The 21786-nt window shown below is 37.5% G+C and overlaps 1 protein-coding gene across 1 annotated transcript; it reads left to right on the top strand.

Moving 5' to 3' along the window:
- Positions 1–114: 114 nt before the first annotated feature.
- On the top strand, positions 115–12159 carry LOC137291884 (fizzy-related protein homolog). Its single transcript, XM_067823431.1, has 14 exons — positions 115–217; positions 3658–3815; positions 4636–4743; positions 4892–5023; positions 5287–5346; positions 5608–5709; positions 6334–6489; positions 7328–7399; positions 7983–8085; positions 8226–8347; positions 8640–8936; positions 9479–9583; positions 10205–10297; positions 10754–12159. The coding sequence occupies exons 2-14, from the start codon at positions 3750–3752 to the stop codon at positions 10793–10795; spliced, it is 1458 nt and encodes a 485-aa protein (XP_067679532.1). The 5' UTR covers positions 115–217; positions 3658–3749; the 3' UTR covers positions 10796–12159.
- Positions 12160–21786: the final 9627 nt, after the last annotated feature.

The raw sequence follows: 21786 nt of genomic DNA, 5'->3' as shown, positions 1-21786 counted from the left end.
TCATACAAGAACAATCCACGTATTTCTTATAATGCAAGAAATATTCAAACTCTAGTATTTTAGTAGCAAAGTAGATTCAGACGTATTTAACGAAAAATAACAAACTCCCATCATGCATTGCAACCGACGCCATCTTGTTGGAGTAGAACAACAAACTTTGTCAACGTAGGAATATTTTTTGTTTTTAGCACATCTGGATTATCAAATAATCCTTTTGGTAAGTTAATAAGGTGTGCATTTGAATTTACTTTTGATCAGTGGGAAGAGCACTTTTTAAAAATGCACTTGTAAATGTGTAATATCTATTTTTCACCCGTTTTCACAGTGAGAATTCAACTTGAAAAACAGAAACACTCTGCAGTTATATTCGATACCGACAAAGTAACGCCTTTTAGTGTTGTGAAGTACTCAGGAAAGATGAGACTGTTTCTTTAGCATTGACGTAGGGTGCATTACGCGTAAAATGGACAGATATTTGAATCTGCTGCATCTGTTTCATATCCCTGTATTTCTGTTTGTTTTTTAAAATGTTCTATACCACTATTACCAGGGAATAGACGCCTAAAGTCTTTTAGTAAAATGTCTAAACCTGAACCCTAGCCATAAACTTAAAACCTAACCCTAACCTCTCGAAATAATCACAAAAAATAGAATACGTTTCAGACGGAACTCTAACCCCAAAACTTGATGTCAACAGTTGCTTCAGTGTATCATCTGATGCCATTTTCATTCACTGTAAAATAGTGGTGTACCCAAGAGTGGCATGTACAACGTTATCAAGTTTCATAATGCATGAAACAGTGCAAAAAATAGCTCTTTCCTGTTATCTCTTGCAATCCTGATGTTAGAGAAATCTCATGCAAACCTGAAGTTTGTGACGTAAATAATACCATTGTCACAGCTGATGTGATTGCGTATTCTTAAAATGTACATATTTTATACCCCCATAACATTTGAGGTGGAATGAGGTGGAATGCTGTCTGATTGAAAATTCCTGGGCATTCCTTGAAATTTGAACTGCACTCTAAAACCTCTACTGCATTCCAAATACATTCCATTTATTCAGGGTATTCTTGAATGTAATGTTACATGGGCAAATGCTTTTAAATGTTCAAAATGTTTGAGATAGAATTGATTCTTTGAAGTGGAAAACATATTTGAGGAGAATGGAAAACACAAGTTACTTAAAATCCTATCAGAAAGTCCTGAATGTGTCTCAAATGAGTCGGAAAGTATTTCAATTGCTGTTGGAATACAGGTGGAATATTCATCAAATGTATCAGAATATTTCAATTGCAGTTGGAATGCAGCATGAATGTACCTTGAAATGGAATACATCTCAAATGCTGTCAGACTCTGAATGACGTGAATACTCTCTAAATGAGCCCTTGCGTCATCAGACTTGTAAGAGCACCATCAGATCACAAAAAAAACCATGTCCACTCATCACTGAAACATCAGATAATATTTTGGAGTCACCAGTGAAATAAGAAGTAATAATAATAAGTGCATTTATTATGTACTATTTTCCATCTGTTGCGGTTGCTCAAAGTGCAGGTATTAAGGGTAATACTTGGAGAAGAGGTGGATTTTAAGTTTGGATTTCAAGAGACCTGAAGATGGTTATGTTTTGATATCAGAGAGAAGGAGCACAGAATGAGAATGATCTCTGGCCGAAGGATTTGAGATTAATATTGGGTTAGCAGATGTTGATCATTGGATCTGATTCATTCTCAGATTTTTGCTTGAAGTATAATTCTAGAGAAGTTCTTTCAGATATCTGGGGCAACATCATAGTAATAGCCTTATGTCAGAGATAGAATTTTATTGTAGCTTGTACTGAGAACCAATGGAGATTCATCAATATTGGTGTTATATTGGATGTCTTCTTGCAGCAAAGTATTAGCCGAGCTGAGGCATTTTGTACTCACTGAGGATTCCTGTGTAGATCTTGCCTTATGTTGATAAGCAAACTGTTGCGAAAGTCAATCCTGGAGAGACTTTGCTAGCTGACTAGTGGCTTCCTGTGTGAACAAATGTCAATCTTGTTTGGGAAAGGATCTGTTTAGCTGTGAGTCATCAGCGTACAAGTGATGAGTAACATCATTGGCATCAAAGGCATCACTAAGAGAGGGTGTAAAAGAGGGTGAACATGATTGGTTAAAGGGGACATGATCTGATGAGGCTTGATCAATAACTGACCACTGACTGGCATCTATGATGAAGATAGGATTCAAACGACTTGAAAGCAGTTCTTGATTATCCAATTCGCGTCTTGAGGCAGTGGATTAACTTGTCCTGTTCGATCTTGTCGAATGATGTTGTCTGGTCTAATAACACTAGCAGATTTAGGTTCCGCTCATCTGTAGAGCATAGTAAGTCGTTTGTAACCCTTAGCAGACATGTTTCTGTAATACCACAGGCTCTACATGTCATCTGATATGTATCAAACAGATCAAATTCTTAAAGATTGAATGTCAGTCGTATTGTCACTGCTGTCTCAAGTATTTTTCACATGAAAGATATATTCGAAACCAGTCAGTAATTTTTTTGAATGTTCACATAGAGAAATGAGGACATTGACGGTCCTGCTAAAAACAACCTGAGGCATGTTCAACAGAATGAGTATTCGATTAGCAAGCACACATGTACACACGAACGGCTGTTGAACAGTAACTGTGCTCGGGATAACCCAGGGAGAACTCCCGTCAGTCCCTTATTGTTTCTTTTGTGACATGGAGCTTACAGTCAGGTTCTTAAAATAAAAATATCAAATAGCAATTTTCCACTTTTTTCATACCGTGTTTATTAGAAGATGGGTTAATAAGTTACTATCTAGCCACATGGTAAGAATGTCGAGTTTTGTTTGGTCCACGTGACTCTGATAAAATACCATGTACATCCATCACGATCCGTGAGCCGGGGTATAAAAGTTGTGTACTCCCTCTATGAAAGTCATATCACCCTGCTACGCCTCGATGACAACGCGAAGTGAGAAAATTCGTGTCTTTCCCGAATTACCATTTATTATGGAAATATCACCTACCAGCACTGGATGCCATGTTAAATCGTTTGGCGTGACTGCTCTAAAGTGGTGATGTGTGTATTTGCTGGTGCGCAAGACATAATTTTCGTTCAGCAGCAGATATCCGCAAATACAAGTATTCATTCTGTTGAAAACACCTCTGGTCATTTGTCCAACACAATTCTAAAACCGTGTGCTTGCAAACTTGCTGGTGTCCTATGCACTCCCTGTGGAGAAGGTACAGAAATTACTTAAGCACGTGTTGAAAGTGAACCCAACAGATATCTAGGTATATCAAATATAAATATATGGTGAACCATTGACCATGATCATGCTTTGTTGCCTGAAAATTAGTGGTGATCTGGTTAATTGAAATAATCGAAGATTGGTCACAATGACCTAAAGAACAAGCAATCAATCACATTTCCTCATAATTGAATACAAACGATTTTGGAACTGTTGTTTTAGTTTTTAAAACGTGTGACGAAATATTTCTTGAACATTCTTGGAAATTTCTGTCGTTGATAGAACTTTAAAGTAAGAAGTTGCATAATTTTACATTAGATGTCCCTTGTGCAGTTTCTTACTTAGTATAACACACAAAATCTCAGAAAATATTTTTTCTTCTACAGCTTAAACATCAAATGGTGACAAGAACATAAAGTTACAGCGCTGCCATTTGCTTGGCAATTAAACACTCTAGACTCGAGAATCTGCAGTGAAAATGGATCCTGATTATGAGAAGAGACTCCTGAGACAACAAAATGGACAATTATCACCATTCTCATCAGTGAGTTATTGTTATCTTTTCATGCATTATTAATATTATGTTTATGGTAAAATGACATGTTATGGGTTATGTTGGTAAACATATCCACACAAATGTTGAGACTGTTACTGTTACTGATGCGAACATGGCAGTGTTAATAGCCACCTGTTTACTGTTTTCTGATTTTCTTTTGTATAATTGCTCATTGACATGCCCAATATTACTATTACCATCAATCAATTTGTCCTGACCTATATTTTAATATCAGTAATCAGCATGATCAATGAATATTTACAAATTATCTTGAAACACACTCTAGGGGTTACGATTTCACATAGGATAGAATGTGTCAGGTAAGTGGACACAGCAGTAAGTAGTAAGTTATATATCATACATCAGTGTACTCCAGGATGTCCAGAATGTGTGCCTGCCAGAGTTCTTTAAAATGGTTTTCAGATGAGACTGGAATACTTCTGGAAGTTGGCAGGAATGTTGTGTACTTGAATTGATTTTTATGCCTTCAGTATCTTTCAGCAAAACTTGGTAGATATATCAAACTTAACCTGAAGTGTTGCCTTTTGCTGTTTACAGATTTTTGTCTTGTTTGTTTGTCATGATTCCCATGAATGTTCTTGACTTAGTCTCAGAAGGGAGCTTGGCATTCATTTCCAGAGAAGAACTAAAAAAAGTGTTCAATATCTTTGAGCAAAATTTGGCAGATATCTGAGGCAGACCCCAAAGTTGTGCCTTTTGCTATTTACAGATTACTACCAATAAGAAATGACAACAGTCTCCCATGCAGCACAACACCATACTCACATTTTGATTATTACTTTTTCAGCCTGTTAGCACAAGTCCAGTAGCATCCCCTTCTAAAGAGAAGTATGGAGACCGCTTCATCCCAAGTCGAGCTGGTGCAAGCTGGCACATCAACTTCAATGTTCTGCCGGTAAGTATGTAATGTTTCAATCACAATGGTTTTTCATATGAGCAGTGTTTTGACACCAGTACACAGTGTGGTACTTCTTGTAGTCTCATGCTTGCTCACCTGCAGTTTAATATGATGATCATGACAGTTATCTTCTTAACCATTTCAGGAAAACACAGTTCAGTCTCCTAGCCAAACAAGGAAAGGAAAAGAAACCAGTACAGAAACGAGCAAGGATGGTTTAGCATATTCATGTTTGTTGAAGAATGAACTACTCTCGGCTGGCATTGATGACTTGAAGGTTTGGTTTCATTCTCACAATTACGTTGTTCATTTACTGATCATGTATGGAGGTTGTCATTTGTCATTATTACAAAAAAATGAAGTATTGTTCTCCTGTTGATAAAAACAGTTTCCCATGCAGTACTATTTATTTCTGTCTTCTTGTTATAAAAACTGATATTTACCATTTATAGGTAAAGATTGTACTGTGTATGTAACTAGTTATAATCATCATCTGTAATACAACTAGTTTTCATTCCTTTTCCTTTTTGTAATGTTTAGGATCAACAAACAGATGAGAGAAGAATACTAGCTCCAAAAGAAAGCAAAAATCTCTTTCGGGTAAGATTGCCTTTTCACATGGTTATTTTGAAGTAATAGTTGAGTATTTTGCTATTTACAATGACCATATTTAAAAAAAACACTCCGAACTGCAAAAAACTTTGGACACTCTTGATATTAGCGTGATCAATTACAATGAGCTACTAGCGACAAGTAATAAGAATCATTCTAATCAAGGTAAAAGATATCTCCCATGTGTTTGTGTACAGTTCTCAATATATTTCTGTCTCTTGGATGAATGTATATGTTGATTGATTACAGTACCATGTTCCGCGGCGAGGTGGAGACTCATGCGATTCTTCACCATACTCTCTATCACCAGTTGGGAGTAAAAGTCAAAAGCTTCTTCGTTCTCCACGCAAGGTCTGTCTGATAAGACAATTTATGTTCCATGTTTACAAATATCAACATCGGTCTGTAGAATCCTCATATGTGTATCAGAACCTAGTCCCAGAATATTGTCTAGTTTCATCTGATATTAACAGAAAACATCATCCCCTGGCTGACTTGGAATATTTGCTATCACTGACTGAAACAAGGGCAAAGACTAGAGGCTAGATAATCAATTGTATACTGACACAAGAACAATGACTAACACAGTATTAGACAAAGTGTTGAAAAGTTGTGTTGGTGTGAGGCTTGGTATGAAGAGCTGAAACATGTTGCAATACAAGCACATTAGGAGACATGTATGTTTATACATAAAATTTAACAATTACGGCCCCAAACAATCTGATGTGTTGGGGAGAGGTGTGATGTCCAGAGGGACAATGAACATAATGTAGCAATCTCACACACTGTAAGTTTCAACAATATACAAGAAAGAGTTCTTCTCTCACATATATATTAACATACTTTAATGTACAGATTATATTCAGTGCTGGTAGGTTTCTGCATAACTGTGAACAGGAAGAAATCTTTCTGTAGGTGAGGCTTAATGTGATGTGTTTGCAGAGATTACAGTACTGAAATATTCCAATTTTTCAGGCTGTGAGGAAGATATCCAAAATTCCCTTCAAAGTGCTAGATGCCCCGGAGCTGCAGGATGACTTCTACTTGAACCTGGTTGATTGGTCATCTCAGAACGTCCTCAGTGTTGGGCTGGGGACCTCAGTGTATCTCTGGAGTGCATGTACCAGTCAGGTTTGTGTAGTAGATGTAGTTCTGAACAGCAATGAAGTCTGCCCAACTACCAGAGAGTTGATTAAGTTTGCTATGCAGACATCACTACCTGTAGTAATGTTTGTTTGGTTGAGTGGGAATACCTACTCATTGTCGAATTCTGACATTTATTAGATGTACATTGCTGGCCCTTCAGCAGCTCTGAATACGTCATTTAACAAAAGATTTCACTAACATACTGTAAGGTGTAGTTGGCAGACTTCAATGTTTTTTTTCAAGGGATTATATGTCAGTCAGTATCAGGATCTATTCAGTTAAATAATGAGTATGAAGAACCTAAGGTACATACCAAGCTTTGTGTTATTGACTGTGGATGAACTGTTTCAAATATCCCCACTCCTAATTTTGCTTTATGCAGTTATATAAATCATGAAATATTTAGAATCATTTTGGTTTCATTTTGTTCATGCTGTACTAATATATTTTGACCCTGTTATAATATCATTCTATTTACCATGTTCAATGATAGACTAGCACTTAACCATCTAAACTTAATACTAACAAGACTGCAAGCACAAATATTGCCCTTTAAATATATCTCCCAGTGTTTTTGTTAAAATCCAGAGTTCATCGGATCATCCAGTAATGTACAAACAGGTATGTACCTTCAGTTTCAAGCTTTGGATTGGTTTGGGATTGCAGGCTTTATTGAAAAGGTTGAAAGAGTCCTCATTTTGTGTATCTAGTCTCTTCCGTATGTATAATGTATGTATGTTTGGTTCAAAAGAGTCCATATTGTTCAGACAAGTACATGTATTGTTACAAGTTGAAATTTTATGTTTGGTATATTGTTTTACAGGTGACCCGATTGTGTGATTTGTCTCAAGATAATGACACTGTCACCTCCGTGTCATGGTCAGAGAGAGTCAGCGTAAGTCATAGTGCATGGGAAGATACTTGACTTAATTGTTGCAGAGATACTTATTATGAAATATATTCTCGTAAATTTATCAGAAACTTATTTGTATACTTCCTAAAGTTTGTATTTATGCTGGACAGTGGGGTAGCCAAGTATTTAATCCGTTTGCTCATCATGCTGAAGACCCAGGTTTGATTCCCCACATTAGTACAGTGCGTGAAGCCCATTTCTGGTGTATATTGCTGATACATTGCCAAAGCAGTGCAAAACAAAACGCACTCACTTGCAAGTTGTATCCATACCTTCAGTACCTACTGGTTCTGATTTTCAGCCTTGTGTTACTGGTAAGCATGGTGGAAAAACAAAGTTGATGGTTTGGTAATCTAACCAGCTTGACAGGGATTACCTATGTTCGTTATGGAGGTGGAACTGTTAATGTTAACAGTGAACAGAAATGGATAGTTTACAAATTTGTTTGTGTTGCACATTACATTGTTAATGAAATGGACAAATTGAATTGGATAGATCATGTTTTGTTCCTTTGCAGCCTTGATGATGTGTAGACATAAACACTGTATTTTAACATGTTCTGCAGGGTAATCTAGTTGCAGTGGGGACACACAAGGGTTATGTTCAGATCTGGGATGTGTCTGTCAACAAGAAAATCAACTCTCTAGAAGGACACAGCGCTAGAGTTGGTAGGTAGCACAATGTCCTTCCTGTTGTCATGTATGATGTGTGCCATCACTGCTGTCACATGCGCCTCTCTTGCCAGACAAAAACTTGTGTTGAGTTTCATTTGCCTAGTATTATCAGACTGAATATATTTTTGTTTTAGGTGCCCTGGCATGGAATGGTGACATTCTCTCCTCTGGCAGTCGAGATCGTCTCATCTTACAGCGGGATATACGAACACCCAGTGTTGCCCCTGAACGTCGGCTTGGTGGACACAGACAGGAGGTAAGGAGTCAGGCTTCTAGCCCATAATAGATACAGAGAAGGTTCCAGTGGGTTTGTAATGCTAAACCTACACATCTTTCAGCTAGACTGTAAATGATAATAGTGACTCTTTCCCATTGCAATCTCCACCCAAATCAATGTACATTGTAAAATGTGTGGTCACATCAATGTTCGTGTTTATTAAATCCTATTTATACTTGTATTTCCTTCTGAAATTTTTAAGCTTTGTATATTGAGGTATTCTTGTTTTTATGTTGATGAGAATTGTAATCTGTGTGATCTTTGTTCCCAGGTTTGTGGTTTGAAGTGGTCCCCAGATCACCAACACTTAGCATCAGGTGGAAATGATAATAAACTGTTTGTTTGGAACATGACAAGTGTGAATCCAGTGCAAACATACACTGAACATTTAGCAGCAGTTAAGGCCATAGCATGGTCCCCACATCAACACGGTCTGCTGGCCAGCGGTGGTGGAACAGCGGACCGCTGTATTAGGTTCTGGAACACACTAACTGGTCAACCGCTACAGTGTGTAGACACAGGGTCACAAGTCTGTAATCTGGCATGGTCAAAACACTCAAATGAATTGGTAAGTTGAATATTATCTGGAATATATTTCTTTCTAAGGGAAGAAACTCTAAAGAGATTGTTACTGATCTAATTTCAACCATATTGTGAAGTGATTCTGGTAGCAGTACCATCTTCAGTTACTGTTAATGCAGATTTTTAAAAGATATAACCATCAATAGGCCCTGATCATGAAGCATACAATACATGTCCTGTGAATACTTGTCCTGAGGGATTCTGGTAGCAGTATCATCTTCAGTTACTGTTTATGCAGATTTTTAAAAGATATAACCATCAATAGGCCCTGATCATGTAGCATACAATACATGTCCTGTGAATACTTGTCCTGAGGGATTTATTGAGGGTTCTTGACTGCCAGTCTTTTTGTAGTCATTATGGATTTTGCATTATTTTCTTGAATTTTCATTTGAAAATTTCTCATTCCAATTTGTGACATTTTCAGCTATTGTTGGCCGTAAAGATTTGTCCTCTGTGTGTGTTGACAAATTCTTGGTTAAATTTGTAACAATCATCTGCCCCTGTAATGTGATTATTCATTTTCAGGTCAGCACTCATGGGTACTCACAAAACCAAATCCTAGTCTGGAAATATCCTTCACTAGTGCAGATTGCCAAACTGACAGGGCATTCTTACAGGGTTCTATATCTGGTAAGTAGTCTGATGATTCTTTATCCATTCTCTTGGATTGCATTACCAGAATATTGGTTATTATTCAATTTTCCACTCATTAAAGTGATTGTACATTGGCTGTCTTACATGTATATGCTTTCTATAGTCAAAGCACAGATGTTAACAGTCCTTAGAAATACATGTGTTCTTACGAGTGACACATTTCATCTTAGAACTTTATGAGTTTTGATAGGGAGTGTCCATAAAATGGTCTTATAATGTCAATACCCAGCTGCTGTCATCGCGACTTTTGCAGTTTTTAGTTGGTGCATGATGCAGAAGATATTTCTGTTGGAGTCTGTATGACATTCAGGACATATTGCCTGAATATGCTATCCTTAGTCAAGACATTTGTTTGAAAATAGAGGTGTAGTTTCTGCTTAACTCCAAGAATGAAAAGTGGAAACAAATCAAATCTGAAATGTTCTTTCATATGAATTGTAAGACAATAACCATGGTATTAAAACTGCATGAAGAAGTGTTATCCCTGAAAATTTATACTGTAATTAAGACTCTTGGCTCATGTCAGTGTGATAGTGTGAATGTCTCTTGCTGTTAAGTCCTTGAAGATGCATTTACTTCAATCTCAATTTGTTACAGGCTATGTCTCCAGATGGGGAAGCTATCGTCACCGGGGCAGGGGATGAAACACTTCGCTTCTGGAATGTCTTTAGCAAAACTAGATCAACAAAGGTGAGATGCTCTTTTGTTACACAGGTTATATGAATTCCATCAGCAATCTCTGTAATAATAGAGAAATGTCTGAGAAAAAGTTGAAATTCAGATATAAATTTGTGTATTTCATGGTTGAGTATTTATCCTTAGATTATCCTGATTCATTTTGAAAGAAACATGAAAAGTTTCAAGTGTTTTCTGGAATCTTTTATCACAATACTGATCGCTGGAATGCCACCATTTGATATTTCAAAGCTGTCACTTATACAGCTATAAATTGCAGAAACTGCCTGATATGGCTAATGATTATGTTTCAGCAAGTGAAGCATTTTATTTTCAATCATACATTAAACGTTCATGTAGTAAACAGCTGAATGTTGTGATAACAAAATTCTCAGCAACTAATAACCATATGTATCCATATTGGATCTCTCTGTTCAGTAAGGAATAATAGATATATATTTTCTTCTTCAGGAATCCAAGTCTGTCTTGAACCTTTTCACAAGGATCCGATAAGGGGAGATAAGCAGTCCATTCCTCTTCATGTCCGTAGCAGTAACTGCCATTACCTACTTCAGTGTGGGTCTTGTGTTCAGAACAGTTCTCACCAACATCATCATTTCACTCAGAGATACAGAACGTTTTTGAAAAGTCAAAATTTTCTGTTGTTTGGCCAAACTGTAGATGTTGATGTGTCCTATTACAATTATATAAGGATCTTCTGGCATTAGGGTTTAAGTTTGGGATCAAGGACTAGCATTTTATGGCATAACCTACTCGTGAACATTTCCTATGATATTGAAAGGTTTTGAATCAAAGTGTATTTACAAGTCTTCTGTGTGTATTATACCTATTTTGACACTGGCCTGTCAACAGGTTTTGTAACTGTGATGAAACAATGTTATTACATATATATGTGCGCTGTTGAAAACTTTATGTTAAGCCGAAATTCCAATTCTTATGTGGTCATTTCCTTGGGTTTTTTTGGTGTAAAATGGAACTCTAAATCAGAAACATTGCAAATTATTTCTTTGAAATTTTAACAGCACTAAATCAGAAGTAATTATTTTATTTTGTTTTAATTTAGTTGAAAGGCTTACGCATGAAAGCCATTTACAGTTTCTAAGAATGTTACAAAGAGGCATTCTTATGCACCCTTTTAGATGCCATTTTATCTTGACTATTTATTTAAAGAAAACACTTTGTTATGATTGTTGTTTTATTTCTTACTATTTACCACCTTTCATTGAGCATAAGCAACTGTGTTGGACTGTTTGGTATGATATGTGCTGATTTGTATTTATAACATTGTATGATCTTCAGTAACAAGTACACATTGTCCCTCCATGAAATTTTTTTCAGTAGGAATGGTTTAACTGGGTGCAAAGCCCTAGAAAAATGTGCAATATAAAACCAAGAGTTGGACGAACTCTTTTGTAGATAGAAATGTATTCAGTTAGCATCCCCACATTCACGTTCTAAGCATGACCAAAGGTTTGAATATCATACAGTATTTCATTGTCCAGTCATTGTTCATAAGTCGGGAATCTCCACATTATCAGCTTTAGGTTGATGTTTTGTGATCAGAGTCTTCTGACCCTAGTGTTCTCATTACCAGAGATGTTTGTATTGTATGTGGCTCTGTATTGAGCCTAGTATCTCCACAATTTCACAGTCTTATGGCATGAGCATAGATGTTGGATTATGTTATAAAAGCTTGTCTGACAACAGGACAGAAGCATAGAACACTGAGGTGATAATCGATCAAGGAATGGTTTTATAACTGCCCACCGTGGATCGTGAGGGCGTGCATTCAGTTGTTGATTTTGAAAGTGTGAGGTAAATACTTGTAAGAAACGAAATAAACATAAATATATAGACTGTTTCGTTTTTACTGTTTTTGATTTGCCTTACATGAGGACACAGCTTAGTAGATACTGTGAACTACTGCCGAAGAGATCTTCCATTCATGACACTCCTTGTCTTTATCAGGTCTTCTTTTTATACTTATCGTGAATTTAGTCATATGGCACTTATTACTCAGGAATGTTATCCTGATTGTTACGCCACGAATGCACAAATAAAATATATCACCCCAAACCCACAGATACGGATCATATGGATGGACAAGGTCAAACTTGACGTTATTACGTTGAAATTTCATAAGAGCGTTTTCAGATCGTGGTGATATCATCGATTACTAAAGACCACTATGAAATGGCATCAGTAATTTCTCTCTAACTGAAGCTGTTCGTTATCTTTTACATTTAAAATAATGCGCCTCGACGTAGTCTGAAATCATTTTGTGATTTGTGTCGGTATGTGTGATAGGAAAACACATTTAACTTGCATACGAGGACTCTGTATTAAGCATAAGAATGGGACCGGGGCTGCCCATTTGTCTGCCACTCGTCACTGGTAGAGCAGTCTAAGTAAATTTAGTCTCCCGAATTATTCGTTAGGAATGTTACGAGAAATACTGAGACTAAGTTTACTTAGACTGCTGGTAAAGCAGTGTCCCACACATCCCAGACACGAATGATTATTGGGGGAGGGAGGAGGTGGACTCTTCAGTTTCACTCGAGTTTGAATGGTCATGGAGCAAAATAACAGATTAGAGTTTATTCATGGTTTCTGTTCATATTGTTCGATGCAAGCACCCACTCTGCTGAAGAAAGCTTTTGGTTATCATAGGCGTTAAATCGTTCACGGGCCACGCCGCAGGCCTGTGCTGTACTTGACAATTTCATGATTAAGAAAACGTCCTCTCTTGCAAAAGAAGTGTGCGAATATTTTACGCCGATGCCAGTCTGTAGACTACTACAGCGAACGCCACGCAGTCAGTAGATGACATTATTTACGATCAACGTTCAAACGCGAACTAAAAGAAGCGCTAAACATTCTGATATTGTTAGATCGCTCGAATATGTGCATTACACATGTGTGTTCTTTACTTAAAGGATGAAACAGCAGGAAAAACCAAAATGTTGTGAATTGTTTCGTGAATGCTCACGAGACTACTCTCAGAACACACACTCTCTTTTCGCTAAAAGCAGATGCCACCAATGAGTGAGTGAATTTGGGTTTATGGCGACTTTAGTAGTAATACATAAATATCACGGCGGGGACATCAGAAATGGGCTTCAGACATTGTACCCATGTATGTTCCCTTTGTGCAGCGTGACGAGTGAACGCCTCAACCAGCCGGTTACCCCACCGCACCCTATACACACACATGTAAATGATTTTTAGTAATATTCAACATTGTTTTGTCTTTTGCGCCCATTGGAACAGGCTGAGACTGTTAATCGAGACAGTTGGCCTTTTTCCTATCTACATTTACAGTGATCTGCCAAATTATCAGGTAATGTTCATCACACCCGTGTACTGGAGCATGTGTCATTATCTGGGCATGTCTCATATGATCAAAAAATATATGTTGCAACGTTTCGTCCCTTCACATGTTCAAAATGTAGATAGACCATGCTCTCGAACGACGTCTGCCGTTCAACATGCTTTTAACAAAGTAATGACTGCCATCCCATTACACTTGGGCAGACCCTTCAGCAATATCCTTGAAACAAAACGAAGCTGAAGACAATACCAATCTCGTTCGTTTTATCTAATGAGATTAAAGTGAGAAATATAAAAATAGTATTATGATCCTAAAGATTTCTTCATATATACGTGCTACTAATATATGTAACTGGTATGTGATATAAGCTGTGCAGGTATAAATGAAAATGCTTTGGATTTTGAGAAATTGTTTCCTTTTCACGTTGACTCGGTCAAGCCTTTTGGAATACGCAGAATTGTATGTATATGGGCCAAATGTAATGAACATTTGATGATGAAATGACGACCGGCCCGCGTCACGTCCTTAGCGTTGTTCTGTTTTTATATTATATAGTCTCCAAGCTGATTATTGAAAGTGAGTGAGGGTGGTTTTCCCTCCACTTTTAGCAATATTCTCTCTATGTCACAGCGGGGGACACTGGAAGTGGGCTTCACACATTTACCCATGTAGGAAATCAAACCCGGGTCTCCGACGTGACGGGCGGACACTTCAAGCTTTACGCTACCCCATTGTCCAAGACCTTTGGAAATCTCGCAACTCCGTTTTGCATCATGTCTGTTTGCAGCAGATTTACTGTGTATAAATGTTGATGGTGGCATTGTGTGTACACGTTATTTCAGGTAAAACAGTTAGTTTGGGGAACACCTTACAGTCAATCAATACACGAGTACATGGTGTTCACGTTAGCGAACGGGCAACGATCCTTCTGCCTCGTACGTGAGCATGAATGTGTCAGTTGTGAATCATGCCCTTAAATACATACGTGCACGTCGGACCTCCGAGCAAACAGTGTCTGTTCTGGAGAGTGTACACAAATCATTAATCCTAAAATTGCTTCTTTCTTCATCTTAAACCATTATGACGACTTTAGGCTATTGTTCCCGTAGGTTTTTTTTTTCAGGAATGTCCACTTATCAATGGTTAATCCATAGTTTTACACATGCATTGATGTACGTATGTATGTGTGCTAGAATTTGGATGTTTGATGTAAGTGCAATATACTTTTTATCTAGCTCAAATGTTTTACCGTAATGCGTGTCTCATAGCCCAAATGACCAGATGCTATATAGATGTTCATGAACGTTTTAATCGTGTCATCGTGTAGTGCTTATTAGCATGTGACAACAGTGATAAATATGTTTTTATTTTCCTGAGATGTGATATATTATCATGGAAACGAATAAAGAACACGTGAAGGTGGAAGTGCTCCTAAACTCTTTTCCGTGTTTCTTGTGTTTTATATTCCACTGTTGGTGAAACTCTGGGATAAAGAGATACTTGTACTTTCATGTATTCCTTTATTCGTTTCCATGAATATATCATACTTTCACTAATACACAATCGTGCGCTCTGTTACAAACAAACATCGTGCTGTCATCTTCGATAGGCATCTTTGAGGTTGAAGTGATGACAAATGATGACATTTTTATGAATATGCAACGTCTTTTTCTGGGAAAGGCGACGTCTCAGTCATGATAATGAGTATTTATAAAGCGGTGTATCCACCCACAAGGTGCATGCTCAAAGCGTATGAAAAATAAAAATAATATCAAACAAAAGCTATGAATGACAGCCTGATATAAATTCTATGAATCATAGCCGGAGAAAATGTTTATGAATTATAGTTCATGAATAATAGGGTGAAAAATAGTTGCGTCTTGAGTATTGATTTGAATGCAATTAATTATGATGAAAGAGGATGTCCAAAGGAAGTTTGTTCCATAGTCGAGGAGCTGCGTGACAGAAGTACTTCTGGCCATATCTGGCAAGATGAAAGTTTGGTGTGTTCAGAAAATTAGCATATTAGAAAGATATGGTGGTGGTCGTATCATTTTGACATTTTTATACACCGTGCATAGAATTTTTTTAAGTTGATTCTCGCTTCAGTGGGAAACCAGTGCAGATCCTTAAGAACTGGCGTTATGTGCGATGATTGTGGCGTTCTCGTCACTATCCTAGCAGCAGTGTTCTGGACTTTCTGGAGTTTGTACAGATGACGTTACTGATTCCTATCAGCAAGCTGTTACTTTAGTCACGTCTATAACTCCCGTGTCATAAGATGGCGTATTTGACTGATACAACGGAGCTGGTAGTACCACATTTTACAAGGTTTGTCTATTTGTAGTTCCATAGTAAGCTGAGAATCAAAGACGACACCAAGGCTTCTTACGTGGTCAGCAAAAAGGATTGAAGCATTCGACAGAGGTAACAGGAATGTCACGCAAACTATGCTTGCTTCCTATCAACAATACCTCTGTTTTCTCGTCATTTAGCTTCAACATATTTGATGGCATCCAGGACTTGACATCTGTTGAGCAATCAGTAATACGTTGTTGGGCCTTCTGAACATTCTCGGGTTTGGAGCTGTCAATCAGTTGAGTGTCACCAGCATAAGACCGATGGCCCATTTTATTATTTTCTATCAAAACTATCTGTATAAAGCACAAACAGCACAGGACCAAGCACATATTCTTGAGGTTCTCCACACGATAGTAAGAAACATTTAGACTCTTCCTCATTGATGACGGCGCTTTGTGATCTATTGCTCAGGTATGACGCAGTCCTGGCAAGCGCAGCATCTGTAATTCCACTCCGCAGTTGAGATCTTGAGAGAAGTAGATTATGGTCCACCGTGTCAAACGTCGCGGAAAGATTTAAGAATGTTAATAACTCAATATTCCCATCATCAGCTCGATTTATTACTCGTAACAAAGCAGTTTTTGTACTCAGGCTCAAAAAAGGATAATTTATTCTTACGTCAACAGTTTCCGATGGTTTTGAGTCAATCACAGAGATCCCGTTGGATGACTTCGATTTTGGTATGAAAATATTCCGCAAACTCCTTAGCAGGCGCCTCATCACAATCATGTTCAGGAAACTTGACATTGACATTCTAACCAAGGAGCTTATTCATGAATTAGTGAAACGTATTCGAGCTATCTTTCATTCCTAATATTCTATGCTTACAATATTTGGATTTCGCTTTCCTTGTGACTTTATTGAGTTCATGTCTACTTTGCCGATAAATCTGTCGATGTAACTCAAGTTTAGACTTAAGCCATTGGTGTTCCGCCACTCGCTTTGCCTGGAGTACGTGTTCACTGTACAAGAAAGAATTTGGTCTCTACTGGACCTTCTTTATCTGAACTGGAGCATGTTCATCCAAAAGGCTTGTGAGGGTTGCATTATACATATCAGCAAATATGTTCAGATCTGTTGATCAGCAATGGTAAATTAATTAAGAATATCCTCCCTAAAGTCCTCTTTGACAATGTCTTTAATATTGCGATATTTGATTTCCACAGGTTTAAGTTTGGGTTTGCTCATATTCCATGCCCTTCTCACAAAACTATGAAGTGACAACTGTTTATCAATTACTTGGACATCAGAAACCAAATACCTCTTTTGTGCAGTAACAACCCAATCCAGTGTATAACCAGACTTGCGGGTAGACTGTGGCACCATTTGAACACGATTGTGCATTTTCAACAATTTCACTATTTTCTGTCTTTCGAAAAAAATCTTGTTTTTAAAATGAACATTGAAGTCACCCAAATACGTTAAAGTGGATTTCATGTTTGATTCCAAAAGTTTTTCAAATTCCTCTGGAAATTCAGCTCGGGTTAGTTTGGGTTTTTTGTGGAAGGGGGTGGTGTGCATTGGCACATTGCTTTGACACAAAGTTGGTATGATATAACGCACACTCATTAACTCAAATGATAATTCATCTGAAAAAAATCCCGGATGGGACTCAACCCAAAAAAGTACTAGGTAATGGAGTCATCAGTTCCTGAGAATGCACTGAGGCAGGTGTAGACGGGTAGGTGGGCTCGTCAATTTGCCTATCAGTACACGACACAGATTCCACTATACATCTGCTAAGACGGTTGACACCAGCACGAGATATATGAATACATTTTAATGTCATTGTCACACATTATCATCATTCTTCAACATTTATGATAAGTGAATCGATTAAAATTTCTAAAACTTGAAGAATTCGGATTACTATCACTTTATTTTTAAAAATAAGTTAATACTTTTCTCACAATTAGATTTGGTCGATGCTTACTGACAGAGTAATTCATGTATGCAGAGCAATCATATGATCTGTCGGTGTACCACCACGGGCGGCATAGCGTCGGCTACTACAGGTAGCGACCTGCACCCGGAAGTTTACAGGGACATACCCAGGTAATGCAACATACATTTTTAATTCAAGTCCAAATTACACGAGTAACTGTGCGTTAATTGTGAAAAGTTAACTGTACAATAAAATACATTTATAGAAATTTGGTTGATGATTGAAAAGGGAATGAGTGAGTTTTCTTTTATACCGCTTTTAGCAACATTCCAGCAACATCACAGCAGGTTTAAGAAGAAAGCATTACAACGGTGTGAGAATCTACATGGGAACGCCGTCTTATTGCGAAACAAAAGACGTTGTCTTGAGTAATTTGGTTCTTCATTTTGAATTGATTTTCGAAACGGTACTAAATAAATATACATACTAATACTTACACAGCTAGTGTATTTCATTACTGGATGTTATCAATCATAACGTTAAGCATAGTTCATAATTTTAGGATTTATTGCAGCTGTGGAATACAGTGGGGTTGGGGCTGTTCCTTAGTAGTTAAAGCGTTCGCTCGTCAAACCGAAGACCCGGATACGATTTCAAACATGGGCACTATGTGTGAAATCCATTTCTGGTGTCCCCCGTCGTGATGTTGCTTGTACTATTGCTAAAAACCAAACTCACTCACTCCGCTGAGCAGGACACAGCAGATGGTCAAGGCACAGTGTGGACATTGATGCTCACCACAAGTTTTAACCCGTCAGTAGGTCTTTTGACATTCATGTGTTTTCTGATTCTTTGTAAAACAGTTGAAGTAACATTTTTTTCGCCAATGTAATTTCTTTCATAATGTGCAAACAAAACTTCACATCATGTTTTGAGGGACTTATTAAACAGTTGCAGTCTCCCCCAAAATTGACATGTGCATTTTTCACCTAGTTACATGTATTCCTGAAGCCCATATCTGGTGTACCCCGCCCTGATATTGATTGACTATTGCTAAAAACGGCATACGACCTCACTCATTTACTTTTATCGACATGTTAGTTAAGTCAAATCTTCCATTGTTCTTTTTCCCCATACCATCATGACGTCACAAGACCGTGTCTCAATTAATGGTATTATCGATGTAGTATATTACCCATGTGGTTTTTACGATTTGGGAGTAGCGTAAGACTAACGTTTACACAGCTTATGTTACTGGATATGTCCAAATTATTCATCATAGAAATTTTAAGAATATTTAATTTAATATCTTGTAATATAATGAAATAAACAATACCATGTAACACTTGTTACAATCCAGCCAGTTGTAAGCGTTGTAGCCAACTACTTCTACATAGTAAAAGACGCATTGGGCATACATGGCATCAGCAAACGCAGACTCATGTATGAATAATTATATTTTAATGTATTGGTGAAATTATATATCAACCAGTGGGTAAGGAACATTGTTCTGTTATGTATGGTACCTCAGTTTTGAAACTACTGAGAGAAAATCTTAACACCGCGAACTGCTTATGCATTATCGACATGGTAGTTCAGGCTATTGTACAGTCCGAACAAATGTAATTAGCTGCCGCAAATATGGAAAATATTCATGACAAAAATGTAAACGATGTAATGATGTTTTCATTTAATTCCAGAGTTGAGTGAAATTGAGCGTAAACAACTTAAACACAGGTGAGACGTAACAATACGACAATCGTTAATCATTTAAATACTCAGGTTAATGGACTCACTCTAACTCGTGTGTTGTAGGGTAGTGTTATTATTCTGAGAATTCGTTAGTCAGGTTGATGAATAATCATTGAAATTTTATTCAGGCATTAAAACAAGTTCGCGCAGAAGAACTGAAATCAATCAAACTTGATTAAAATGACGGCAAATTGCTAATTGACACTCAGATATAGTCTCAAGCTATCGTCTCCTTAAACTTCTTCCCGTAAAACAAACTCCGCAAAATATAACAGAAATATATCCATGCCATCGAATTCTCGTTCAATTCCAATTAATAAAAAACCCTCAGTGCCCCATTCTTTATCCATATTCCGTTTGCGGAAATATAAATGTCGTCTGCGCAGTGCACCACGTGATCTCCGACGGAGATAACTCACGTGATTGACATGCGCAGTGATGCAAACAATTTCTTCCGCCAAACCAAGAGTGTCTATTGCATTGTGATGAACCTCTCTCAAGGTGTTGTCAATAGATAAAGGGATTAGAGGTCGCCTTGTCAATATTGGGCTTTGAGAGACGGTGACTACTAAGGTTTTATTAGCCATTTACTGGAATTAGCCGAGACTCTGCTGAGAGAACGTTGCATGTAATGAATATTGCCTCTCGTTCAAGCAAAATTATCATTTTTTCAAGGAGCTAAGAAGGGAATTAGCTGAATTAATTTGTGGGCGGAAAATTACTTTCCCTGTGCGCAGGAGGTCGGATTGAACTCGTAATTGCTTGTAGCTGGGCGATGAAGAACCTTATAGATACGTGAAGTTTCCAGTTGTTTTTAACATTTTGGAGATAACATGTTTGTTGCAGTTCACGTAATATGCAGTATTGGTGCACACAGATCAGATTGGACTTCTTACATGGTTATGCAAGGTTGTTAATGTTTAAATGAAATGTTACCTTTGGTCGCTGTTTGTGATTTCTTCAAATATTTCCTTTCAATTTGACGAACGTTCGCGCGTAATCAGTTTGTCAGTTGTATAACCAAAAACATTTAGTCCGTTTTAAATATTTGTGGTAATGTACACTCGTGTATTTAGTCTCTCGAGAACATCACTCTCAAAACAGTATGTATACTATCTATTGGGTACGGATACCGGTGAATTTATATGTTATGTTTCCTTCCAGTGAGGCCGGTTGGGTAGCCCATAGGTTAAAACTTTCGCTCCTCACGTCGAAAACCTGGGTTCGATTCCTCAAACGGGGAACAGTGTACGATGCCCATTGCTGGATCCCCAGCCGTGATATTGACTGAATATTGCTAAAAACGGCAGACGACCTCACTCGCATACCGCTACCGATTTGCTAATTAAGTCAAATCTTCCATTGTTCTTTTTTTCACCTATCGACGTGACGTCACAACGCGGTATCTCAATTGAGATCCATGTAGTATATTACCCATGTGGTTTTAATGGAAATATTCTCACATTACACAGTATTACTGAAATATATTTCTGTTATCTTTTACCATGTTAATCTATCACTGGATTGTCCAGTCCAGACTCGAATATTTACAGACATACAGACATGGAATATCGTTCAGTTTAAATAACGAACTAACAAACCCCTGTTAATCTGCGTAAAAAAATATTGCTTCAGTATATTAAAGCCAGTGACGTCTTTAGCCACACAGTACGCGTTTCTATGGTAACCTGGAAAATTCAAGATCCTGGCGAAACAATGTCCATCTTGAATCTTAGATCAGGTGTCACCAGAATCTCGTTTACATTATATCACAAAACCCTGCGTTAAATTTACTTTTCAAAACTAAGAATCAAACCTCACAAACAAAATCAAACATTGCAGTAAACGGTAAAGTTTAACGTCGATTGTCCTTGAAAATGTTTGTTTATAAAGTGTCTTATTGACGGCTCCGTGAGCAATAATCCAGCTACATGACCGATCTGTTTCGTCGCCTGGTACGACAAGTAGGTTATTGTGAGACCCTTCCAAAACGGAACCCCCACAGGGAATCAACATTTGTTTAATCATTAATACACACTAGAGGAATCTTTCAAACATTTCCTTACTTTTTTCTGTCCTGTATAAATTACTCTAATTTTCGAAAGACGCTTATTGCTGGTTGTCGTAAACAGGTTGTTGTTTCTTTATATCAGT

This window comes from Haliotis asinina, chromosome 7, assembly GCF_037392515.1.
Source record: "Haliotis asinina isolate JCU_RB_2024 chromosome 7, JCU_Hal_asi_v2, whole genome shotgun sequence".
Taxonomy (NCBI): Eukaryota; Metazoa; Mollusca; class Gastropoda; order Lepetellida; family Haliotidae; genus Haliotis; species Haliotis asinina.
The sequence above is the reverse complement of the archived record's forward strand: the minus strand, read 5'-3'. Positions and strand labels throughout refer to the sequence as shown.